The sequence below is a fragment of the Drosophila suzukii genome, chromosome 3, assembly GCF_043229965.1.
Source record: "Drosophila suzukii chromosome 3, CBGP_Dsuzu_IsoJpt1.0, whole genome shotgun sequence".
Taxonomy (NCBI): domain Eukaryota; kingdom Metazoa; phylum Arthropoda; class Insecta; order Diptera; family Drosophilidae; genus Drosophila; species Drosophila suzukii.
The window spans coordinates 76,900,239-76,927,794 of NC_092082.1; the positions used below are offsets into that span (position 1 = coordinate 76,900,239).

General features: G+C 40.6%; 1 protein-coding gene across 3 annotated transcripts in view; it reads right to left on the reverse strand.

The window, feature by feature from the left end:
- The window catches only part of LOC118877875 (zinc finger protein 395), a 121,751-nt gene that overhangs the window by 57,242 nt on the left and 36,953 nt on the right, over positions 1-27,556 (reverse strand). For all 3 annotated transcript variants that reach the window (XM_065867039.2, XM_065867038.2, XM_036818213.3), the window contains exon 2: positions 1,104-1,273. In XM_065867039.2, coding sequence (XP_065723111.2) covers positions 1,104-1,273 — 170 coding nt within the window. The remainder of the gene's footprint in view (positions 1-1,103; positions 1,274-27,556) is intronic.

Below are 27,556 nucleotides of genomic sequence, written 5' to 3' on the forward strand. Positions count from 1 at the left end.
AATGGAATACGCAACCATCAGTGGCGAGTGACAATCGCCTCAATTGCAAGTCGGAAATTTAATGCCCTACACTTGCCGAGATATTAATGGGGCCAAGTGACCAGCTGAAATATCTAGTTCACTCATGGATACTCGTGTGTTCTGTGTCAACCTGATTTGGCATACACTTTGATTGAAATCATTTAAGCAAAAGTATCTTATTTTGGCCTAAATTCCTGCTGCATGGTAACACTAAGCCGCATGTCCCTATTATCACCATATTCCCCGTAGCATGGTCACACTGATGTATTAAACTGTCTGAAGTACACTCTGTGCTGTGCCAAATAAAGCCCCCATTTTGATTAGAGCATTCACTTAGACTATGACACCCCGCCCGACTGTTTGCCTTCGTAATCAAATGTTAGTATTTCGTATTTTGTATTTTTTGTCGTCGCCGCCGTCTTTAAGTTCGACGTAGTCGTCGCGACGTCTGAGCTGGTAGTAATTGAAAATTTGAATTATTTTGCAATCAGCTGTCGTCCCGCCGGAATGGGGCACTGTGAATGCCCAGCTGAAGGGGGTCGCAAGTCGGCAGTGGGTGGGGCGGGGTTGGTGAGAACTCTTTATGTAAGTGCAGTTAAAGCGGCGTCTATGCTAAATAGCCTGGGCGTGGCCGGCTGAGGGCGCAGCTGGCCGACAAGACGGAGACACAATTTTATTATAGATATTATACATGGATCGGGCGATGTCCGTGACTTGGTGGCCGGTTCCGCTAATTTGTCGCCACTTATAAATTATTGATATGGCCCAGTCTCCACAGACGCCAATCGTTGCATATTTATGCAAAAGCCAAGCCAAAGTGGAAAAAACAAAACGAACGAATAAAATGCGAATGAAAACCGGGTACGACCGGCGAAAAATAGTGGGGGACAAACGGTTTCTTACCGTAGGAAAATATACTAAAGGTAAACAACAAGTTAAGTTAGGTAACTCGACAGTTTTTGAAAAGTTAGACTGGTTTAGGACCAGGACATGGCCTTAAATCTGTGTAGCCCAAGGAATATCTGCTGTATTTTTGGTATATCTATGTATCTTTTCAATTCAAGTTCATATGTGGTACTCACTTCTGCATCGTCGGCACCTCAATACTGTTTTGGATGGTCCTGCGGCGTTCGCCACTCATGTCGGCGAGCCTGGCGAAGTCGGTGTCGCGATCCTGGTCTGCCAGACGGGCGGAGCGTCGCGATTCCAGCAGACGCACTTCCTCCAGGCGCTTCTTCAGCTCAATGGGTTCCTGCGGAGAGATAGATTGAAGAGTCGGGTTAGTCTGGGCATTGCCTTCTTATCGCCGCAGTGCACTGAGGCTCGTCGTGAGTCACCACGCTTAAACAATTAAAGCGTACAACTTTATTGAGCATCCCATTAAAACTTAATGACCCAGTGTGGGCACTTTAGAGCGATTCCTAATTGAGAAAATGGCGACATGGAACACATATTCCTGGGGGTATCTGCATCTAACATTGTTGCATTGCATCCGTCACGCAAGGCAAGTGTTTCTAAATAATAGTATCTATTCGGCGGCAGGTTCCCCGGAAATCTGATTTGATTAAAGGCAAAAAAAAATGGTTCTGTAACTGTTTCCGAGAAGTGAAAACCAATTAAGTTATAGTTCACAGGGCACAGAAAAAAATGGGTAGAATTATAATGGATGATTCAAGGTTAATTACAGACCACCGTAAGCCCTCCTTATATATCTACATTCACCAGGTGAGCATGCAAAAAATCGAATAATAAAATGAAAAAAAACTTCCGAGGCGCGTGGGCGCTAATTGAGAAACCAAGTAAACTGCAATATCTATGGGATTTTAAGGGGCAACCTTGAATGAGGTCACTTGGTAACAATTGCGATATAGCCATATCCTTATGCAATCACCTTTTCGCGTATTTTCAAGATCTCGCCGCTCAGCAATTGATTGTGACACTTATTATGCCAAACATCTGCATTCAGTTATTTGTATATTGTATATTTATTTATAAACTTTTCTCTATTGCACTGCACCAGAACACGAACCGCAGCGAAATTAAATGAGACGAAAGGTGAGTATATTATTTTTTAGGGATTTATTTTTGTTGTTTTTTTTGTGTTTTGTATCTTTTGTTACGTATTATTCCGTCCAATCAACTGGGTTTAATTCCGATATTATTCCGTTGTCACTCGTAACAATTTGTTTTTCGCGTCTGGCAATTTGTTGAATGTGCGTTAATTGGGCACAAAAAGCCGGCCGGCAGCGTTGGCGGCTTTATAACGGTATTCGGGTGAAAATATGTCAGCGGTTTGGATTGGATTGGGTTCGCTATGCGTATCTGACGGATACGCCGCACGCACACGCACTCTCACACTAACACTCTCTCGCACGGCACGGCGCGTGTTTATTTTTAATTATTCAAATTTTCGCTTGATCTTCTTTGCTTTCTTTGCCTTCTGAATTTGGGCCACTAGGCCTCGTTCCTAATTTGTTTTTATAAGCTTTAAGAACTCCACTCGGCTCACTCGCTGTCTTCTCACTTCACTTGCACTTTTCGGCGTTTTTTGCCAGGGCTTAGCTTTGCTTTTCCTCTCGGCTTGCCTTTGCCTTGCCTTTCCTACTTTTGCGATTTTCGGTCTTGCGAATTTGTATCTTGCGAATTTGTATCTTTGTATCTGCGGTCTGCTGGTGCGAAAGGTTCGCGCGCGCTTTCAAGAATGATTCTGTGCGCTGAAATCGCCGCACTCGTTCGCCGGGCTTCGTGCTTCGTTTTTCGCTCGGCTCTTGCACTCGGCTCGGCTTCGCTCTTTCTCGCGACTGCGCTCTCGCTCTCTTTTCGCGCTCTCGCGGCCATTTGGCATTGGCCATTTTCCGGTTCCTCGCTGCACGACGTTTGTTTTTGTTTCTCTGCTTTGTGCTGGCTTTTCGCATGCTTCGCCGTTTTGTTTATGTATCTTAATCTCTGCCGCACTGCGCCGCCGCGCTCTCTTTCACTCGAAAGCAGAGGGGGAAAAGCACTCACGGTCTCTCTCTGTCTCCGCTCCCCCGCAAAAGAGCGGATTTACGTAACGTAACTCAAAGATACAAGTGATATCGCCCCGTATCTTTGAGCTTTTCCGCAGGTATCGCAGAAAAACAGGCTTTATAAAAAGTATTTTCTTTCTGTAGCCGATCTCGCTTTGATTTAAGAGCTATTAACTTAGAGTTAAGAGAAATATCTTTTGCTTTATGACGTCGGGATGACGAAAGCGTTTATTTTAACCCTCTACTTCGCCGGGTTTTTTTTTACTGTTTACTGTTTTCTCTGTTTGCTGGCTTGCGCTTTTTGAGCCCAGCTCATGCTGGGATTTTTACACTTCGCCGGGGATTTTCGTTGGGTTTAGGACTTAATACCATCATCTTTATGCGGTGTTTATGGCGGACATACTAAAACTTGATGAAGCACTTGCACATGTAGTTCAATGGGGCGGGGGAGGGGCTAACGTAGAGTCGAGCTTGTCTAGCTTGAAACGCTATCCGCTGCATAAAATATTTACTGGGGGGCAACAACTCTGCACATTTAAAAACATTTAGTTTTTAGTTTTTTTTTCTAAAACCTGTTAACCCGTAAACACACTTTTGGAGTTGCAAACATCAAATAAAAAATGTTGTTTTTATAGTTTACCTATAACATGTACATAAATAACTTTATGAATAAAAAAATGTTTAGGACGTTGCATGTCTTTGCTAAAAATTCTTTAAAGAATAACACAAAAACTAATTATTATTTTTTTGTGAAATAACTGTAAAATTTAACTTATAATCTTCTCCAAAATTGTTTTGAAAGCGTAAATAATGAAAGCATGTTCCATAGAAACTAAGTTCCAATCTAGAGTTATGAAAGTTTTATTGTAGAGAAGCTAAGATGATACTAAGGAAAAGTTTTCCCTGTGGGTTGAGCCAGATTCTCCGTTATTGGGTAAGGTCTTGCCTTATCAAAGGAAAGCTATGGCAAAAATTCCACAGAACAATATGTTTGCTCAGCGGTCTGGCAGACGGAACCCTATCGACAACAACAATGTGCGGTTCCCACAACCAGTTCTGGGTTATCGGGTCTTCTGCCATGCTCCATGCCCAATGCTCAAGTGAAAGTGGAAACTTGTTTGTCATTCGCTTCAAGACGGGGATTAAGTAGCGAGACCCCAATTTTAATTTTAAGCGAAACCAAAATATTTGGTCAGAGAGTGAAAAGCGGTTCTGGTCGCCCGATTATGCTGACCAACAGCGCTGATAGCCGATGGATGATAGCCGGCTATCTGGGACACCCTCTGGCCTTGCTACCTCGCCGCAAAAACAGAAACAAAAACAACGAAAGTGGGCAAAACCGCGCCTGGGAATACCGCTCGGGGTACGTTAACGATTACGATTCCGCAGACAGAGTCATACAAATGTATGTGCACTGATAAGGGGTCGAGATAAGGATGACCAGACCGCAGGGGCGGGACACAAAAGAGGTGGTGCTCGGTAAACAACAGCGATCGGACGATGCAGTACGTGTATCTGTCAGATACTTAAAATATACTTTTATTGCCTGCGCGCATGCGCTGAAAATTTGTCACTTCCCATCCGACCAGCCTCTCATTATGTTGTTTATCAGGCAAACATGTCCAACTTCCCCCGCCCATCCCATCTCCCTTCTGATCACTGGTGATCACTTTGAAATGCGTGAACGCGTGCCGGAAACCTGAGACGCATGCGAATTCGTCAGATAGTCGTAAATATTCTCCGTTTGCCTTCGGTGGCGAAATGAGTTGAAATGAGCTCAACTTTTGGCAAAGCGATTCGGATTTCGTATTGGTGTCTTGTCTGGTAGTCAAAAATGTGTCGGAAGTGGGGCTAATTATGGGGTATCGATTGCGGGAAAGACAAATATTTGCTTGGTAATGGAGTTTCACAAATATTTGCATAAAAAGAAATTGGTTAGGTTGCCTAATTGTGTCAGAACAGAGTTAGATAAAAATAGATTTTGAGGGCTATTAAAACTGATTCGCTTTTTCCGAAACCATTAAAGATATAGCCAGTACTAATTTCCGCATTTCTAAACCCATTCAGAGCAAGGACAATGATATTGAAAGATTAAATCGAATACTCGCTTGTTTCGACTTAATTTATGACTTCCAATAGAGGCACCCCTGCTGGAAAAGCATCTCCAGTCCATAACGTTGATCACTCATTGCCCCGATGATCGTGTGCACCCCCTGGCTGCTTTAATGTCCAAGTGCACCCCCCGGGGGCAGTGAGCACCGCAGCCCACCCCTCTGCCAGCTGGCTACCGCCATTGACAGCCAGTTAAACCCAATTAAAGGCTATCTATATCTGTATCTGTAGCTGTTGCTGTGGCTGTATCTGCGAGTATTCTGCGACTGGCCAGCAAATTGCCGTATCCATGACAGGCGCACTCCACTCCGGAGACCGAAGTTTGTTTTCCGCTTGCCTCATTTGTTTGACTAGCCCATGTTGGCCCAGAAGGTTGCTGCAGCTAATTGCCCATTACCTTGGGCCGAGGCAGTTTTTATTTGAGCTAACTGCAGCAAGTCAAAGACTTTCAAATGCCAGTCGACCGTTATTGTTGTTGTCTGTTGCCAGCTGCCGCCAATGACGACGTCGTCTTGTGCAATTATCCCTCCTGCACTGCAAAGTATTTCGATAACTTGGCTAATGAGGAGTCAATTAAACTGGTATTTTTTGTTAAAAGAAATATATATTATGTGACCTTTACAACTCTCAGAAAAACATTACTTTAAATGAAAACAATGTGACAATCCTTCGAGTTTCGAGAAACCTATAGCATATCTATACAGATTTCATTCTATACATAAAAATGTCAAAAAAATTGATCTGTGTATGTGACATACCTTTATAAAATAAATCCTGTGGGTTAGGCGAAAGATATGCAAGTGTCATAAGACCATGGTCATAGCTTAATGTTCGCATTGATATGGTATACCAATACGTGATATTTTTTAATGCAAGATTTGTTTTTGAATTACTAATAATTTTAAAAATATTTAAAAAATAGTCATATTTGTATGATCCAGAGGGTACCCAATGCTTTGTTATATGATAAAACCATATTAGATTTTTATTTTCTTCTAGGCAATATTATACAGAAAGTGATCAGCATTTTATTTCCAGTGTGATCCCGGCTGCTGCAATTTTCGCAAGAATATGCGAGAGTTGCCCACGTGCCAAAATGGTTTGAGCAGCGCAATTTGGGTTAATTGTCTGCGGATTAGGCAGCGTCCATTGTTGCATTGGGGCGCAAAAAGCCGCTTAACGCCTGGCATTTCTGACACCGACACTCGCCTGGGAAATGTGGGGAAATAAGGAGTGCAGCACTCGTGTATATATTTGGCATATGGCATATAGCCATCGATCGACCATCGAACGGCTGGCTGAGTCAGCTGTGGAGCGCTGAACGATAATAAATTCTGCCATTGTCATTTGACGCGTTTCGAAAACGGAACATTCGCCTTCCGTCTGGCGTTGTTTTTATTACATTGTGTGTTTACCTTTGGAAAGGCAATATATAGGAATTTACGTAACCCACCATGTGTCCCCCGATCATGCAACTTCTGCCATTGCAATTGCGCTTCAACTTGAAATGGGCAAATGGAAATGGAAATCACAGTGGAATGGTATGGAAAACTGAAAAATTGAATGACAAATTGTGTCTTTGGATCGCACATCGCATTTGAGCATGTGAGTGACTCAATATCGATGGCTTATTTATGTATATATTTGCTTTGCCGGAAGCTTGTTTTTGTTCACAAGGGCGTGGTTGAAACGCCCCAAAACTCCCCATACCCCTCAACCTCTTCAACCTCATTGACTCATTCAGCAAGTCAGGGCAAATGGAATTGAATATTGTTCGCATTTTTGTGTGTTCGCTGTGTCTAAATTGAAAGCCACTTAACCCATTTCGAGCATAATGCGAAACAGTTTGAGCTGTCTAATGGCGAATGGCTGGGGAGACTCGGTTATGCTTTATTAGATCACAGATGCGACTGAAGTTGGAAAAAGGAGGAAAAAAGAGAAAAAATCGCAGACGCAGCCAGAAAAGTCATTAAAAACTTTTATTTTTATTGGCAGCCGCCTCATTTTGTGGGTCATTATATAAGAGCGATCGTCAAATTTTAACCCAAACAAAAATACCTGCGAAGATTTTCAATTTGCTTCGCTTTTGCAATAAGTGTTGGCCTGGTCAGGTTTAAAATATGATGCAAGTTGCAGGTAAGCCACCAAAAATACTCAAAAAAATATCTTGAACATGATGTAGAGGTATTCAAATGAAATATGTATGTATAACACTTAACATAGATTTAAAAGGCTAATCTAGGGAAAACATATAGAAACTTAAACTTCAATCTTGCTATTCAAAAACCAACATTTATATATTTCTTAATGTTTTTAAATAAACGACTTAAAATGGCTAATAAAAAATGATTTTATAATCATACCTTAGAAAATGTTCTATATTATAGTATATGTTTTTTTATAAAGATTTAAAATTCAAAACAATTTTTGTTACAATATTTTTTTAACGGTTTCTAGGTTAGGATCACTTTTAAATATTTATTATAAAAATAAAAGCACTTTACCAGTTAGGTAAATTGTATCTTTAATTTTGTAACCTTTTTTTGTTTGTTTTAACACAAATATATAAAAAATATATATACAATTCAAAGATTTTTATTATAATATCAATAGCTATGGAACACATTACAAGACCTCCCAATTTTTCCCCGTGCATGGAGCGTTGATCACCTATCGTAAATCTGAGATCTCCGTTCGGTGGGTGGTGGTAGTAATATAGTACCGCCCGCTGATTGGGGCTCAGTTCAAGTTGAGCACCGTGAGCGTTATGCAAACGGGGGGCGCGGAAATTGACACATGACCAAGATCTGTACGTGCGCAGAAATAAAAGCTCAATTAAGCGATTGCTGCACAATTCGTTTTCCCCGCCAGCAGACGACTTTCCCGACAGCGAAATGAAAATGTTGCCAGCGGAAAAGAGCACTTGAAACTTCACTCTTTTTTGAAGTTTCTAAGTAGCACGTACGTAACATGGCTAACGGTTAATTTCGCTGGCAATTTAAGTTTAGGTTGGTTTTTCTCGTTTTTTTTTTGTTTGTTAGCTGGCGAGACAGCTGAAAATTCAAAACATAAACATAACTGTAATTGCGGCGTAATTGCAGCGAATAGAAGCGGAAAACGAAAGTGCAGCGAATAGAGAAACCGGCGGGGAAATCCGAGGAATCGTACATAATTGTGACCCAAAACAATTTTAAATGCTTCACTCAATTCAATTTCAATCAAAGCGAATCGAATTTGTAGCATTTTACAATTTTAGAAAGCCCCCTGTTTTTTCTTTTTTTTTTCGTTAAAGGGGTGGCTGCAACAATGAAATTGAATTTGATTTCTTGATCGTCGAGCTCTCCACGAAATCTGACCAAAGAGTCAGTCTTTTGGGCCACAAGAAAATGAAACAGAAAAAAAAACACACAAGAAACTGGCAAGTGAAAGTAAAAAACCGAAAAAGTGAAACAAAAACCAAGGCAACAACGTCTCGGCTTTCATGGGTATTATGAAACGCAAGTCGGTGGAGCATTTGGAGTTGCAAATAGAAGAAGGGGGTTTTTGGGGGGGTGGAGCGGCCAGGTGAGCAGACAAGCTGGCAAGTCATCCAAGTGAGTTGCGCAGGTGCGAGAAACTTTCGGCGAGAAACGCCAGCGGCATTGACTCGATCGACTCCACCATCAGCGCCACCATCAAAATCGCATTGAAATTCAAATTTAAAATCAAAATCAAATTCAAATCCCCACTCGATGGTGTTGTTCGCACATTTTCGACCTGGAGAGCGTGTCTTGAGGCCCATAGACTGCGAATGCGTTCGCATTAACGGTTAATTGCCAAAGTGGTAGTCGCCTGATGGAGCACTCGACTGCAACTCGAGGCCAGGCGATTGACTTGTCAAGACCCCAAATAGATTATCTATTCCAAGACAGGCGAAACAGTGGGTTCTCCAAGTATGTGGTTGTAAAACAGATGATGACGGTAGATCATATGGAAAATATCTCAACTTAACAAATATGGAAATGAGGTATACTTAAGTGTAATAGTAACAGAGTGGTATAGTCTATTATTAAAGAAATGGTAAATGTATATATTTTTAAATAATAATATTGTGTAATGATTTGTTATATAAATGGTATAACCACCAAAACAAAAGAAATACACACATCCAGTGCTACTGTAACACAAAAATATAGGTGGAAACCATGTGAATCCCAAGAATTCGCGTTATATTAAGTAAAATTTTGTCAAATATCTTGATAACAGAAATTGTTATAATATTTACTCCTGATTCTTATGTATATTGGTATAAAATAAGAAAATCTTTTTTAAACGTTTTCATATTTTAGAAAGTACCGCATACTATATAATCATTAATGAGAAAACCCATATGGGATATAGTTCCAAATGTCAATGGGATTTAACCCTGATTTGGCCATCTCCAATACATCTCTAATAACAAAAACAGGAAAATCTTTTTTAAACGTTTTCATATTTTAGAAAGTACTGCATACCATATAATCATTAGTAAGAAAACCCCCTGGGATATAGTTCCAAATGTCAATGGGCTATACCCCTGATTTGGCCATCTCTAATACCCGCAAATCGCCGCCGTCCAAAGGCCTCAAAGAAAACCCCATTTGAAGTGGCTCAGATTGATGTTCGTCAGTGGCTGGGCGGTTGGAAATCGAATGTGGTAGCTGCGAATGCTGGGGGCATGCCACACAATGTGCCGGCTTTGCTACTGTGTTGTTGTTAAAACCACCCAAGCCCCCTCCCCCTCTTCACAATTACCGTTATGTCTGGGCTGCGACTGTCTGTGTGTCTTTGCTTGCCGGCTACCTGCTGATTTCAAAACATTAACTTAATTTTTTCCCATTTTTCCACCACCATCGCTGGCACTGTGGAATTAATTATGCGTTTGCGCTCAATTTGTAGCCCAGGTAATTTGCCGTCGGGGGCGGAGGCGGTGTTGGGCTAGTGGGCGTGGCCAGACGAAGTTGTAGCAGGTGAAAGATTTGCGGGTGGCTCCCCATTCGCTTTGGTTTTTGGCCACGGCTTCATGGAGTTTCACAACGACTTGAAATGCGCGCCTGGGGCTCTTTGGAAATATCTCAACTTTTAGGCTGGCTAACAGCAAAAAATAAAAGATTTTAATTAACCGATTGGCTATCCAAACTCAAATCGATGGGTAGAACAAGCGTTACCAGCTGGTTGCACTCAAATGTGTTTGACTAATGGCAGTATGTATTTGGATAATCGATTTCCCAGTGGGGCTTTAGAGAAAGTAGTATAGTGGGAAAACGCCAGGTAAGGGCTGGGAAATTTACTTTAACTGAAACTCATACGCCTCGTTGTCATTCGCAGCCACGGGGCGTATGAGTAACCCCATGGCTTGCAGCAATTTGCTCCCCTTTTTTCGAAATCAATCTTCCACTAGTCACTAGCCAGTTCTAGATTTTTCAATTTTCCGCTGCTTTATGGCCTTTACTGCTGTATTGCTCTGCTCACTTTCCACCAACCATTCGATGGCTTGTTCGTTTGCATCTGTTAATGCCAAGGTGGCAAAGTATCTATTAGATGCCGTTAACCATAACTGCAGTCTTTTTATTCGCTGCCAACACGCAGCCGAGTTGGCTTTTCAAAAAGGCACAATTACGCGGCAGGAAAAGGCGAATTAGAAGCGGTGACGATGCTTTTGGGATCCAGTTGCATTGTCCTGCGGCAAGCGAATGTAATAATATACCCCTTTTATGGTTTTTAGACATATGCAGAGCACGCCATAGCTTGGCTTTGTTTGTGGGTTTTGCTTCTACTCGAATATAGAGCCATTAAACTTCATGATTTCCAAATTGGCCATTTGATAAGGCCCAAATGCACAGGGACATGACAAATTCAGAACCCGCGTAGACCTGTCATTATCGTGTATGCCCAGATACAGATAGTTGGTGGCAACGGCGGAGTAATGAGACCCAATGTGGGCCAACTCATGGGGCTGTGCAATTATGTTTGAGAAGCAGAAGGAGAACGAGAACTGTGCCAAGGCGGTCCGAAGTCTTGGCCAACTCATATGGATAGATGGATGGATGGAAAAGCCAGCCTTATAATTACGTGGCTTCACTTTTGACATTTCGCCTGCATCTGCATCTGCATCTGTATCCGCTATCTCCGCTGGGCAATTGCATCTGTGGCCAGAACAATGGGAACAACAATGGGGCTCGGCACTGAATTAGCATTAGCATTAACCCGGAAACTTACGCAGCTGCGCGGGATCTGAAAACTGACTCATGTTGCAAATACCATAGAGCATATAGCAAACAGCATATAGCATATAGCACATGGCCATGTTGCACGTTGCACTTTTCGCAGGTGTGGCCTGTCCCAGTTGGCTGCCGGCGGAGTTGCAAATTAACTTGTTTGCCATGCGATTAGATGCCGCAAATTTATGGTTTATATGATTTTGGTCAACCAAGCGGCAAGTGGGTCAGGCACATTGTACGTACATACATATGCTGAGAAGATTTTCCCGGCATTCTTCTTCTATATGTGCGTCTCGTCTCTCGTCTCCGTGACCCACTTGCCAAACGGAAAGTGAAAACATGGCTATAGCTTTGGCCTTAATTGATATTTGGGCCATTCATTCGCGCTGCCTGCTGCTGGTGGAAAAAACTTATAAAATTCGCAAAACTACCAAAGCCACAAGGCACAAAGTTCGCCTTTTTCGATTGGGAATGGGAATTTTGGCATGCCAAACGAGTTGGAAAGTGCGAATTTTTGCACGTCTCGGTATTAGCATAAAACGCAAAACCAAATGCAAAAATATAAAATGAGCAGAAGCCAAAAAGTACCAAAAAACCTTAGAGACTAAAGTGGAAGAAACAGAGTTTTATGCGTTAAATGTGCCACAGATATAAAAGCCAGCTATTTATACATTTAAACAGCTTCATTAAAGTTGCAGACGGTGATCGTTTAAATTGCATAATATTTGGTTGCCCGCAAAAATAAATAAATCATTTTTAAACTGTGAGAAGAAGTTGTCAAGAATGGTATAATTGGAAAATAAAAGTTTAAAAACGGAAAAATTATTTCTAAATCAAATCATTTCCTAAATTCTTTTTAATTAATAAGATATTCTAAGTTCAATTTACTCAATTTCAGGTGTAACTAAATCCTATAAATTGCTTAGAATCATAAACACTGATACGTCTAAAGCTAATTTCTGGAATTCCTGATATTATAGTTTTAAGACCCCGACTTATTCAAGAGTTTCATGCTTGCATAACTTGATTAAAGATATGTTTGGGCCAGGAAATCGTAATCAAGTTTTTGCATCAGTAAATAAACAAAGGCAGAGCCCGCGGATAAGCAGATACTCCCAACCCCTCCCTATAAACTTGGGTATATCTCAATTGAAGCTCGGACTTCACACTAGTCTAACACTTTGCAGTGGCTATATGTGTGGCTAAGTAGCCAAGTGGCGGCGATAGCAAACAAAGTGAAACAAAATAAAGTAAAACCAAAGTATCTCATGGATGCGGCGTATCTGCGCCTGTGCAGCCAGCAAACAGCTGCTGATGAGCTACGCCAACAATGATTGGCATTTGTTGTTATCTCTTTTTTTTTGCCTTGTCGAAGTATTTGCACTCTTTGAAAATTGCCAAGATGCGAAGGAGGCAGCCGCGTCGGGCGTCTTTGAAAACTTTTGAAATTGTTGCCCATTTGCCATGATATGCCGGGTGGCATGCGGCATGGGGCACAGAGCACTGGCACTTGTTGGAAATAACTTAAAGCCGGCTGGTGGAAACTAAAGTTTAATTAAGGAGTCCACCCGATCCCCACTACCAACAAAAGAAACGAACAGAAAAGAAAAGCCAATCAAATGGCAAAACCCACATAAAACAATAAGGAAGTACCACTCGGATTTCATTCACTTACCCACCAGCCATCCAGAGCTATATAGTTAACCAAACTTACTAAGTATCTATTGGCTTTTTACCCAATCATAGAGCACTTTGCACAATACGCACCTGCAACGAAAGAGGGCAGAAGGAAAAAAAGTGGGTTAAAACGCTGTTTAACTGTTCAATAAAGCGTGGCAACAAAATGCTGCATTTAAATTGCCACAGCAGGAATCCCGGCGATTGTAAATTCGAGCCAGACTTTTTCCCAACAGCTGTTGCCGGCTGTTTTGCTTTTATTTGTTGTTTTTCTTGCTGCTGATGTTGCCGGTAAACACCTGTAAGCCACAAATCGCAAGTCGCGGCCCGCAAACTACTGGCAACAATTGCCGCCATAAAGCAGTTGGATTGTTTAAGTTGTTGCATAAAAGCCGAGTTGCTCCCACTTTTTTTTTAGCCAAGAAGTGGGAGAAGAAATCGCCGGCTTTTGTTGCCGTGCGAAAAAAGTGAAAGTAATGCAACAGAGTTGCACACCAACAACAATGGCCAAAACGGTAGCCAATAAGCCATAAACAACTGGCAGAAAAAAAAAACAGAGAAGTTGGAGAAAACATAAGTTTCCACAGGTAAATGAATCTAAAAAAAAAACCACAACAACTTTTCTTTCGAGAATCTGTTTGCAAATGCTCAGATAAAGATACAAAAACATAAAGTTTAGTTGTCAAAACTAACGAGCAATCAGAAATCGAGAAAATGCGAAGGCTGCGTTTGCATTTCGAATGCGGAAATATTTGCCTTTCGATGGAGGGTACGAGTAAATATAGGCAAACATGGCCAAGTATCTGTATCTCAGGGATGTGTGTGTGGGCTTTGTGGTCAAAACAGAGGTGGATTTGCGGCTGTTTATTTGCTCAAACTGTTAGCGCTTGTTCGAACATGTCTCGGCCGGCCTTCCGCTATTTATCTAGCAGATACGCCTTGACAATTGAGCAAAATGCAGATATAAATAACTGGCAAGTGGAGCGAGACACTGCCAGAGATTTACGACATTGATCGGGACAAAAGAATCGAACCAAAAAGGCAATATTTACCAATATGTTTCAAGTGCAGCGAATTAGAAGGGGCAAAAAAATCAATAAATGATGAAACAATTTGATTTGAATACGTCCATAAGAAGACCAATAAATTTTGTGATATATATTTTTACTTAAGTACTATATTCTAAAAACCAAAAACGGTTTGGCATAGAAAACTAAAATGAAAATATACAATGGGATATATTACATAAATAACATTGTAAACTCCGTTTTTTTAGAAAGAAACACCCATCTGCTTTTTTAGATTTTTCCAAGCAGATGTTTGCTTTCTGGAAGCAAACTAGTTGTGTACCATTGACCTTTGACCCGGGGTAGATTATTTAACCAAACACTTGCCTCACATAGATACACAAAGGTATCTGCGGCCATGTTTAGGTATTTCACCCAGCCGCTCAACACCTTTTCCCCGGAATTCTCAAACATTCTGACCGCAGTCGATGATTACGATCCTCTCCTCTTAGCCGCTGCCTCTGCCACTTTGCCACCTTGCCACTTTGCCACTCGACCACTCGAATTTACTGGGCTTTATCTTTGTCGTCTCCGCGGAGGCATAATATTTTACACAGGTTCAGGTGCTGCGAGGCGGCCTAATTAGAGAGCCCCTCACACAGGCCGAGATAGCCACTTAATTTCGAGACAACTGCGTGTAATTAAAGGCGAATACTTGAGACCGAACCACATCGAGGCTGTTAATTTATTCAAACTCGTTGAAGCCGCCGAAATAAAAATGGGAGAAGATAGCATACCTAAAAATAGTCACGTGTTTGAATGTAGAATGCACCCAAGAGAGTTTCCCTTTTGGCTGGCGGAGTTTTGTGTGCGTTGGTTTTCCCCGGCAGGTTTTTTCCCCCGCTTTTCCCTGCATTTTCCTACGCGTGGAAATGTTAATGGGGTCATTTGCCCGGCGGCACTGGGAAGAAAGGCTGCTCTCGAAGGCCTCAAGTGCATTTATTTAAATTTCACGCTTTGGTCCCGACATCGTGTGTGGAGTCGAGCTGCCTTAGCATACATCTATAATGCCCTTTTGTTTATGGAAATTTGAAATTAAGTGCGTTTTAACTTTTGGGAAAATATGAAATTAATTAGGGGTATTAAGGCGCGCCAGAAGAGGAATTTCTTAGGATACACTGATCAAATTGGAATAGGAAATGTAACTATTTGAATAATTAATATAAAATTTGGGACGGAATATTTAAAAAAAACACAAAAACTTATAAAACTGCAAGAATAAATTCGAATCAAGGTAAAATATGTTAGATACAATCTTAGTCTTATGTAGCATTATCATTTTTTTATTTCAAGAAAAAGTATGTACGTTTTAAATACATAAAGAAACTATAATAAATCCACTTATATTTCCATATGTAAAATAATTTCAAATCCCAATGGATAAAAATCAGATACAAAATATTTAAATTGTCCGTGATGTAAATTGATTTACTTGGGTTTTTTATTATTGAAGTAAAGTATGTGGGCACACATGTTCGAGAAATTTATGTTTGATTTATTTATATCGTTAGAAACATAAAGTTGGGTTCAAATTAAATGTGAAGTGCCCATTAAGAATAACAAAAACACTTTAGTATTGACATTCGTTTTGCAACCTGGCCATTTCATCACTCTGCACCTGCATATCTCTGGCCGGCAGAAAGTTTTGCTCAATTGGCAGTGCGCTGGCCAACAACAACTGTTAGTTAACAAAGTTAACAACTGAAGGGTTATCAGACGAGTCGAGTGTTTCGTAATATTTTTGGCCCGCTCTTATCGAAGAACTGGCGAGTGCAAGCCACCTAGCCAGCAACAAAGGCCAAAAAACAGGCCCAACTTCCGTTGGCAGTTTGGTTATCGGGCCTCACGTGCTTGTTGCATTGAAAATACAGAAAACACAGTTCGCCGTTTGCTTTTTGGCCCGATTAGCCAGCGGGCTATCTTTATCTGCTGCCATTTAGCGGAACGCATTCAGCTGCGTTCCCCTTTCTTGGCCCCCAACTTGCGTGGCTTTGTTTGGCCAACTATATTGTGGCTGTGTGTGATGGCCATATCATCGCACACGTGTCATTCGCAAATCGCGACTTTGGCACGTCCCACATTTAGCGAAGCCCCTCGATCTTGGAGCCTGACATTAATCTCAATTTTTGCATTTTTCGCACAGCTGCGTGCACTTGAAGTGGCAAATCGCTGGCAATCTTTTCCACTTTTTTCACTCTTTGTATTTATATATTTTTTGCGCAGAATCACAGACAATTGTTCGTGTCTTTTGTGCTTTATTTCTAATTAGCTCATTATACGCGACTTAATTGCTCATTGTCGTCGACGTTACTCGCTTCTCTAATCGTCGACTGGCATTCGATTGCAGATGCATCGCCGGCGCATCTAAGTGCGCAGTTAGCAATCGCCCTCGCGGATTTCGATTGCGACAACTCGAACGGATTGCCAATAATCGCCCGTGTTCCCATTTCCGATTTCGATCAAATGGGGGTGGAACTATACAGAATAAACTCAAGTTAAGGAGCATGTAAAATGATAACTAATGGCCATATGACACTTGATTTTATTATTATTAACTACCTGAGTTTATTCAATAAAGTCTTAGTAATATAAATATATCTGTGTTTTGATATAATATAAAAGATCACAAAATATTGCTAAGCTGCAGAACCTTTTCTTGTAATCCAGTGGAAAAACTCCTGTCAATTAAGGTCTTATGACACTAACTTACACTTCGACTAACTGACTAGATATACTGAAAAAAATCACTGCAATCTATTGCATATCATATTGTGTTGTTATTTCCCTAGGCTGCCATGACTTTATCATATAAATCCAGTAAGTTTGTCAAAATGTAATGTAAATCTAGGTTGAATCATACGGCCTAGAAGATATTTTTATAGTTCTAGGATATTATCACCGTGTTCCCATTTCCAATTTCGATCAAATGGGGGTGGAACTATAAAGAATAAACTCAAGTTAAGGAGCTATAAATGTAAAGTTATGTCTAATGGCCATATGACACTGGCTTTTATTACTACTAACTAACTGGGTTTATTCCAAAAATTCTTGGTAATCTATATATATCTGTGTTTTGATATAATATACAAGTTCACAAAATATTGCTAGGCTGAAGAATTTTTTCTTCTAATCTAGTGGAAAAAAACGAGTAAATTATAGTCTTATGACACTAACTTACACTTCGTCTGAATGAATAGATATACTGAAAAAATCATGGCCATCTATTGCATATCACATTGCATGATTAATTCCCTAGGCTGCCATGACTTTATCAAATAAATCCAGTAATTTTGTCAAATTGTAAGTAAGTCTCATAAGTCCATATGCAAATCTAGGTTGAATCATACGGCCTAGAAGATATTTTTATAGTTCTAGGATATTATCACTTAAAAAGTGTATTGTTTATACTTCCTATTTAAATGAAAAAGGCTACTTAAAACTAAAAAAACCAGTTGGCTGTTATAAAATGAAATAGAGAACACGAGGCAATCAGAAAATGCATAAAATTATATATTTTTGAAAGTAAATGCCCATGTCGAGTGGCACACATTTCGCGCAGATTTTATTTCCCCATCTCCAACCCGGTCGTTGGGAGGTGAAAATTCCTTGAGTGCTTTTTATGCACACGTTCAACAATGAGGAAATCTTTACGAGCACATCTGCCGCATAAAGTGTCCGACTTTTGGACCGACCGGTGGCAAAGAGTTAAGACCCGGCTGCAATGGAAGTTCCAGTCTCGGTCGCAGTCAACTTGTTGTAGCCGGCAATTAATTACGCCGGTTGACAGTTAACTTGGGCTGCTGTTTCGCTTGCGGTCGCTTTACTATTTGATCTTTGCACTTCGATGTGGGGAGGGGGATAGTGAAAGGGGAACCGGGAAGTATATGGCCTAGCCACGCCCACTTTGTCTTTCTAAAAAATAATAAGGGGGGCAAACCAAGTTGACATTTGTAAGCCCTGCTAATTGGTTTGGAAATCCAAGACAACCGACGACCCCAAATCATATTTATAAGTCATTAGCTCCAGGTCTACACTAATTTACCTCCCCCTATTTACGTTTCTATTATTTATTTTTTGCTTTTTTTGGGAATGAGGTCAACTTGGCAAGAGGAAAACTGTCGAAGCGTTAAGCAACTAACTGCGAGGCAGGTTGAAGCAGTTGGGGCAATAATCAGCCAGCCAACCACAGCAGCAAAACAATAAAAATAACAATAACAGCGGGCCCTCTTGTTTATGCAACTCACGCATCAGAAGGAACGGCGTCGGAAAAGTCAGAAAAGTCGGCAAAGTGTATAGAAATTTTCCACTTTTCCGCTGTCAGTTTGGCGTTTTGTTTTACATCTCACTGGCTGGGAAGGGGGGTGGGGGAGTGGGTTAATGGAAAAACTTTGGATTCAATTAGAGAAGAGTAGCGGGGAGAAGCGGGGGCCAAAGGGCAGGCGACACAGACAGAGATACAACAGCTACTAAAAGATACAAAGATACAGTTGAGGCACTCGACTGTGAAGTTCAAATTACAAATTGGGTAACAATTGGAGAACTCGCAACTAATAAACGATATTTCTGAACTCTTGACTCGCGCTCCATTCCAATACCAATTTCATTTTTTCGTTTTCAATTCCAATTTCAATTCCAATTCAATCAAGCCACCAGGGCCGCAATTATGTAATGCTCGAGACTAGAGTGTGTATATAGCATATCTCTCGAAGAATCGAGTGAGCGGGACAAGGTCTCGCCTTAGCCATCTATTTGGCTGTCAGCATTTGGGTCTTTAAGCCCCAGAAACACAAATGTAAAATGAAAAATGAGCAAAAAATGAAAACTAAAAACTGAAACAACGAAAACTGTTTACAAAACGATACGCTTGGCCTCAGCGACACCCGGAGACCCAAAAAGTCGGGCCAAATGGGCGCCACTCCCAGAACCCCGACTTCCAAATTCAAATCCAGTTTAAGAGCAGACAAAAATGAAAAAAAAAACCCTCTAAAAGCTTAAAAACTGAAAATCGAAAACAGCGCAGGCGCGGCAGTTTTACTTTTTCGTTTACCGTTTTGCCTGCTTGCCACATAAATTTTGCAGCACATTTTATGCAAGCCGCAAAGTAAAATAAAAACCAACAGGAGGAAATTCAGCTTTGCATATTTGCAACGCCTGATTAACTTATAAGGTTTGACATTTAAGTACTCATACATGCTATTAAATTCCATCTAGGCATTATTCTATTTTAATTCACCCCGAACATCTGTTTGCACCCTTGTCGTTGCAAATATATGTGTATTAACTATTAACGCTAAGCAACACTTGCCAACATGGAACACGGAATGGGGAAAATGTGGAAAAAGTGTCCAAACATCGTTTTGCGGGTAGCATGAGCATGCAATTTTCCAATTTGCTTAATTGCCTCACTTTTTGCAAGCAGCCGGCAATTTTATTGTGGCACAACTAATGGGAAATTGGTCTTGAGACGGGGTTTTTCTCCTCTGCGACACAACACAAATCATTTTTGGAATTCTAATTGAGTAATTAGCTGACTTTGTTGCCCTGAACTACTTTCGAATGAGTTTTCCATTTTACATTTTTCCATTTTCCGTATTTCGTGCATAAAATGTATCTCTAAATGTGTCACATATTTTCGGCATTCTGCGTGGGCCACTCTGGCTATTAAATTTACATATTCCAATCGAATATGCATGCTGCATTTGTGTGTGTGTGAGTGTTTGATGTTGCCCCACGAATGCCGACACCCACACATTAACCTTCTCTTGAATCACTTTGAGCCATTTAATTAGCCATGAAGGCCTCCCACCGAACGAGTGAATAAGTGAATGAGTGAATGAATGAATCACTTGGCCAAATAGCGCCTGTTAATAACTTTCAAAGCCGATTCCATGGCGGAATTAATTCTCCTCCCTTTCGCCTGGTCAGAAATGCACTTTGATGCAAAATCCAGTGGCCTAATGGAGGCAACTTAATGAGATCATGACTAAATAATTTCCTTTCAGGCCCAGTTGTCTCAAGGCCTTGACAAATTCGATGACAAATTCGCCCTAAATGATTGCCCGTCGCCGCCGCTCAAAAATGTCTCAAGAAGCCTCAACAAGAGCCGAGTACCGAAATCTCAAGATTGATTCACTCGAGTGCCGAGGGCCACTTGAAAGATGCCCGATTCGGGTTATTCAAAGTGCATGTTAAATTAATTATGCGCTGAAAATAAAAAGCGGCACGAGTAAAACAAAACGAAAATTAACCCAAATGCGGCATTTACTCAAACAAAAAGGAACAAAAGCCGCTCAAGTAGCTGCTCAAGTCATTTTTATTTCTTCGCTTTTGCAGCAGTCGAGGGAAAAAATCTTTTAACACTTTAAGCAGACGACAAGCCGATAAGCAGCTAACAAAAAAAATAAAGGAAACATGTGTATGGGGAAGGCTATTTTAGGGCCGAAATTGGAAATACCCTTCAATATGGATTTAAATATTGGCTGAAAAAGTAATGGTTTCGTTTGACTTGTAAAATTCTTTCTACAAAAATATACCTTCAATGAAAGGATAGGATCCTAGTAACATTAAATTGAGTTTATTTAAACATAAAAAATATTTTATTATATCTATCTGTCTTATAAAAGAAATAAAATATAAACTGGCATTACTAATTGGCGCATGTACTCCCAAACCGATGACCAATAATCCCGGTAATCCCGCTAGGGTATAAAATCAAATCAAGTGAGGAAAAAGAAGAGAATCCAGGAACAATCGGCCCACATGGGGATCGCACATCAATTTATTAAGAGTTGAATGCCATCTGCAGTACGAGTATTTGAGTATCTGAGTATATATGAGTGTATCTGAGTATTTGCCGGACTTATCGCGATCGGAACGGACGTTGTCTTGGCCTGGTCATTTGCCTAAATGAGTTGGCAAATAAATAAAAAGACGGCTTACATGCCTGCAGTCTGCAGCCAAGGCGGATTACAGGTAAAATGGGTGTGGCCAAAGGTGAAAGAGCCAACGGATTAAATTTAATTTTATGACACTCACTTCTTGCTGCCTGCACTTGATGGGATTTTCGCGTTTATTTGTATTTCCCCACCTGAATTTGAATTAGTTGCCGTCATAATAAAACCGTTTAATTTGCCCGCTGTGACATTTTAGTGGCAATTAAGTGGACAGCATGGGCGACTTTGTTGCATGCAACAAATCGAGCCCGAGTTGTTGGCCAATTTTGGTCTGTTGGCCAGCCTGCAAGCCGGCCGGTCTGGGTCTTAGCCGGGCCATAAAGCAAAACCAGCTGTCTCGCAAGCAAAAATAAAACTCGGCTTGCATTTTCCACTTGGCAGCTCCAAATTTGGCCATTCCTCGTTTGTTGTTAGCTGTTTGTTGTTCGCAGTAAGCCGGGCCAGACAATTTGGCATTTTATGCAACAGAAACTGCCTGCTGCAATCGGCTGCAACTCTTTCGATTTTGTTGTCATAAGTCCGCTGATTCCGCTGAGTGTCGGCTCGAGTTGTCCGAGAGTTGTGAGTCGAGTCATAGTCATCAGGACAGACAGATGGACAGATGGACAGACAGACACATCGGGCATTAACGCACTCCAATTTGGTCGGCGACCAGGCCAGAAAGCCGAAAACAGGCGCCTCTGTTTTAGCCGCCGAGTAAAAGGCTAATTGAAGTGGAAACAATGACCTTTCGCTGTGTAAATTAGTCACAAACAATTTGTGTGGCACTCGCTTTGATCGCCTGTGCCCAAATAAGGTTAACTCTGTTTAATATTTATTAAGTGCGAATTAAGTGACTCGAATTAAAAGTGATGGATTTGGGATGCGATGGGGCCGTTCACTCGGCCAAAGAGTTCGTGAGTGAGAGGGGCACTTTTAATGAAAAGTGTATGTATATGGATAAATTATATTAATTATTGAATATTTTAATATGAATGTAGTTGTCAATTAGTAATGTTTTAAGGAAATTTTTATGACAGAGAATCATTTTTATATTGAATAAAAATAACTATAAAATAACAATTAGATTGATTCACAGTATAGAATTTAAATGGAAATAATGTTTAATAATTTAAATACTAAAACAGAAACAGAAATCATCCATAAAAATCATGGCTCGAATATTTTTATAGTCGATAACCCTTGAAGTTCTATAAGTTTTAGGTTTTAAACTTTTCTAACATCATAAAAATGAAAAAAATAAATTATTACTTATTTATTCTAATATTCTTTTATACATAATGTAAACATTTAATGATCAAGGCTTGTTGTCTTCCAAGTAAGCGAAAGAATTAAGTCAATTCCTTACTCCTCACTCCAATTATAATAAATGATGCAGATTATATTGACTGAAAACAAATAATACTACTTTCCTTATGCATAACTGAAAGATAAGCTGATGACGAACATCGTTTTGAATAAAAATCGATTGAGAAGCTAATGGATTTTAAGATCAGCTAGAGTGATCATCGAGGTAATTGCAGGCCGCAGGTGAAGATCAGATCACTATTGGATCAGAGTGATCTCTCCAACCGACCTGAGCTTAGACATCCACATTTCCTTGTATCGATCACTGCATTGCCAATTGTGTTGCCACATCGTGATATAATCGACAAGCTGGCTGCCATATTTGTGGTATCCTCGGCGTGTTCGAGGCTAATCAGCCGCTTGTCGATCGCGAATAACATGCAAACTAAGTACGAGGAGTGGGGTATGATATTGAGATGCAGTATATGAGATGTACATATATATGGTTGCCACATCAAAGTCAATGCCACCAGGCAGCTAAGTAAAGTAGCCACGCAGCTCATTAATCAATGCCTGGCAAAACAAAGAAACCGAATAAAAAGCCAACAAGCGACACTTCCTCAACCCCAGCGATTCACGCCCCCAGTTAACTGAAACAATAAAGATGACGCCGCCTTCAGAGGAACTTCTAATTACTCGTTAATTTTCTGCTTAGTCGCTCTTTCAGCCCCTGTGAATGAATCACTTGTCGATTTCGTAAATTATTACCTCATGCCCGCTGTTGTCCGACTGCTGAGCGGTAAAAACATGGTAAAAACAAATTATAAAAAAAAAAATAAAAAACAAAGGGGAAAAATGGCAAGGAGACAGCAAGAAAAATGCATTTGCAGTCAAGGCAGGGGAGGGCCAAATGGAAACAAAAGCGAATCAAGTTAATTGCCGTTAATTTCGCCATGGCACATTGGTAACAAGGAAGGTCGCCATTGCCATCGCCGATGGCCAACAACAATGGCAAAGGCAACTGAAACAACTGAAACAACTTCAACAACGACATCGACAGCGTTGCAATGTCTGAAATCAAATGAAATGCGTAAATTGCTCGAGAGCTGGCTTCACTTGGGATGTCGAAGCAAAGTAAAGCCAATGCCAATGGCATTACCAATGCAATTGCCACACAGAAAGAAATTGCAGCAGGAAAAATATCTATATATGTCCATATCATAAAAAAGGGAAGGGAATTACGAGTATACTGATATATAGTACTTCCATTAAGGGTATTTACTACTATGAGTGATTAATCAATACAGATTATAAAACCAACCTCAAAAGAAAAATGATAGTGATTGCTTCTATTCAAAATATTTTTAATATACTCACATCATTTGTGATAAATGTACTTTTTTGGTTATGGGATACAACCTTCTTATTAATCATGTCACAATTAATCACCATCCATTTGAATAGATTGTACTAAATTTGTGATTTACATTTTGGTTTTACAAATTGTAAAATACAACCAATCATTTTAAACTAGTTTCCGGGGTGAAATATATTTCAAAGGTGATTGTATTTGTTTTAAGCAGAATTCCGAACTATTATCCACCTCCAAAGATCACGATAAGGTGAACGGCAGATTTTTTATCACATCTTTGATGGATGCTTCGTTACAAAATCATTTACTATTACCAAAGATCCCCAAGATCACTGGCAATCGCTCGCTTCCAATGTTGATCAATGAGTTCGATTAATCTGTGAACATTTGGTAAGACAAACAACGGATCATGAGATCGTTCAAGAGATCATGATTGCAGGCCGGCCAGCATATAAATTGCCACACGGCTAATGATGGCTTATGGCTGCGGAACCATCGATCAAGTGCCATGGAGGGATCGGCTAATAAAGCCAACAAGCCAACTTCTAATGACTCGCACAGCACACATTGCGCATACGCCCCGTGAGCCAGAGTTTCGCTCGACATTTCGGGGCCGCACAACCCACATTTAATGCTCATAAACAATCGGCAGCAGCACTTATTAGCAGCTCAATGAAATTGTACCATTAACTCGGCGGAATCGCGCCGAGGGGCGCAGCTTTTATTTCTTGCAATAACGAATCGAATGCCACTTAACCTTGAGATGCAAAAAAAAAATCAAACTAAAAGCCACAGCCAAGCTCAGTGGAACCAATTTTGAAAATCCGCTCACGAAAACAATTGCAAAAAGTCATTAAATAAACCAGAAACCAAAAGTGCGACACACAAAACCGATTCAGCAATCGACGAGTTGCATTCAAAAGTGGCCTCAAAAGCCGAGCAGAACACAGAAAAGTATAGAAAAAAAATCACAAAAAACTAGACAGAACCTCAAACAACGAAAAGAGCAAACTGCATTGCAAATTAGCTAAGCGGAAACCGCGCCATGGAAAAACTAAAATACTGAAAAAAACTGAAAAGCTTGAAAATGGCAAGGACAAAGGCTGGCTGGCTGGCTGGCTGACTACCTGGTTGGTTGGAAAAACACATACTCTGCACACGGCAGTGCCAATTAATTTGTTTTATGATTTTACGAGGCGGGCTCGGCCCACCAAAGACAAGCGGCCAAATGCCAGCCAAGGAAAATTCGCATGTAGCCGGCAGCACAAACTGGCAGCTCAAATGGCACTAAAATGTTTTCCTACTCCATGGACCTCAAGCTGGCAATGAAGATGGAGTTTGGATGCGTTTGGGAGCCTGGCTAGGAACGAGCAAAACTAAAGACTAGAGACTGAAGACTGGAGACCCAAGACCCCAAGCCGAAGGCAGGTCTCTCCATCTTGGCATCGAGATACATTAGGAACGCCCCTTAATGGCCAGTTAACCGCCTTCAAATGCCTTTGGAGCAGCTGAAGCCACAGCCAAAGTAGAATGCAATAAAAATCGGTTAATAATGTTTTTCACAACGCCATTTCAGCCATGCAGAGAGCCAAAATATAGGTTAGCTGCATTTATCAAGGGGAAAAAGGGGGCCAAAAGCGAAAAGCAAAAGCAAAGAGCCATGGGCCAGGCACTTGGCTTTAATGTTGATGATCAGGCATCATGTTGTTGCCGGCAAACGCAGCGTTTAACCTCTGCCAACTTGGCTTGTAAAAGAAATGGGGATTGGTCGCTACAAAAAAAAAGAACTAGAAAACTACGAAATACTTATACCTATATATACATACATCTTCATTCAACAAGTTTTGGGGAACAAACTTTTATTTCTGGCATTGGAAATCAATTTTCTTTTGGCCAAACAAATGCCACAGAAATCGTTCTCAATTATTTTGCCACCATTCTCACGTTTGAGGGAAATTCTTCGGCTTCCCTGGCCATTTTCCGCACTCTAACTCTAACTCCAACTCTAAGGCTAAGTAATGTGGCAAGACTTACGAGCATCATCATCATCGGCCGGCGAGCCAATGGAACAAATAGCACAAAAAAGCAGCACAAGTAATTTCAAGTTGAATTTTTAACGCTTCGCTTTCGGTTCGGCGCTGCTTTTCTTGGGGCTGTGGCAAAGCTTTGGAAAATCATTTTAAAGTGCATCACCTGGTGGGGCGAAAAATGGGGAAAACCGGGGGGAAAAGGGGTGGGGTCTGCAACCACAAAAACAATGCACAGAACCATTAGCTGCCGACTGAGAAAAGAAGAGAAAAAAAAAACCAGGGGGAACCACAACATTAACCATGATTTTTATTTTCCTATTTTGCTTTTCTCGAATTTTGTAGGCCAACATACGAGCAGCGAGCAATTTCTGTTATCTTTTGTAAATCATTTTGTTGCCACTCCGAGCAGTTGCAACTTGCAACTTGCAACGTGGAGAAGGAAAGAAGCTTACAGCTCCACTCCACTCGACTCGACTGGCAATTATTATTGTTGCCTAGATACCTGAATATGAGAGTACGAGCGACGTCCCTGGTGATGTGATGCACGGATTGGAATTAAACCTACTTGATAGGTAGATCACCCAACTAAAAATGACTGTTCTTGTTTTTCCTTTACCGTTTCAAGTTGCCAGCATGTACTGTCATCAAAACATACCTGGAAAAAAGAGAGAAAAGTATTGGTTATTTACTTGTAATCACAAATCTCAAGTTTGTAAATATTAGAAATCACTTTAAAAATAAAATAACATAATAAACTCTTTATAAATATGTAAAACTCTTAAACACCCCTAAACACCTGTAAACCAAAACAACTGTTTATAAATAAAATAAATTTAACATCAGTTAAAAATCTCAAGTGTAAACAAAATATTTATAAGTTCCTAACTTCATAATACTTAACTTCTAATCCATTTAGGTAATTAACATAATCTTCTTACAATCATATATTATTTCTAGTGCCTATTAAGAACGCTTCAGCTTATGATAATTACTACTTTTTGAGCATCCATTGGCTTGGAGTTTATCAAGTAGCCCCCAGCATTCCACTAGTTTTTCTTCCGCCCGATTAAAATGCCATAATCAAAACTCCATGCCTGAACATGGCCTGATAAACATAGAAGTATACAGTTCTCAAAAGGCGGACAGTTGATGGGGCAGTCAGTCAGTCGGTTGATGTTGCAAATGCATCTGATGCTGAATAACTGAATGCTGAATGCTGGGTGCTAACAAATTGATATCTCTTACATGATGATGATATTTTTTGCTCGCTGCTAAAACTATTTACACATTGTTCACATGCAATCCGCTTACGTGGGCGGCCGGGGGCGGGTGGTCGAGTAGGCGTGGCCGGGGGATGGTCGACAGCATGTGCAAACATGTATCTTCTGCATCTGTATCTCGAAGTGCACAAGTATCTGTATCTGTATGCCTTTATGTATGCCCAAACGATTTCAGTTTTTGCCATTTTCGCTTCTATGGAAATCATTAAAAATGCAACTGAAACTGTTGGTGTTGATGCCGGCGATAATGTTGTTGTTATGGGTCTCTTATTGTTGATATCGTTTGTTGAATGATAATTTCCATTATGACTTTACTTGGAGGGGCTGTAAAAAAAAAATGCAAACTCCCGTCTCGGGGGATTTGTTACGCTCGGTTGCGTTGCATCTTTTTGTTTTTTGTTCAGCTTCAGATACTTTTTTCAGAGATACAAAGATACAGAGATACCGAGTGTGTGTGTTCAATCATTTGTCTGCCTCTTTCATGTCGGTTTCTCTATTAATTAATTCAAA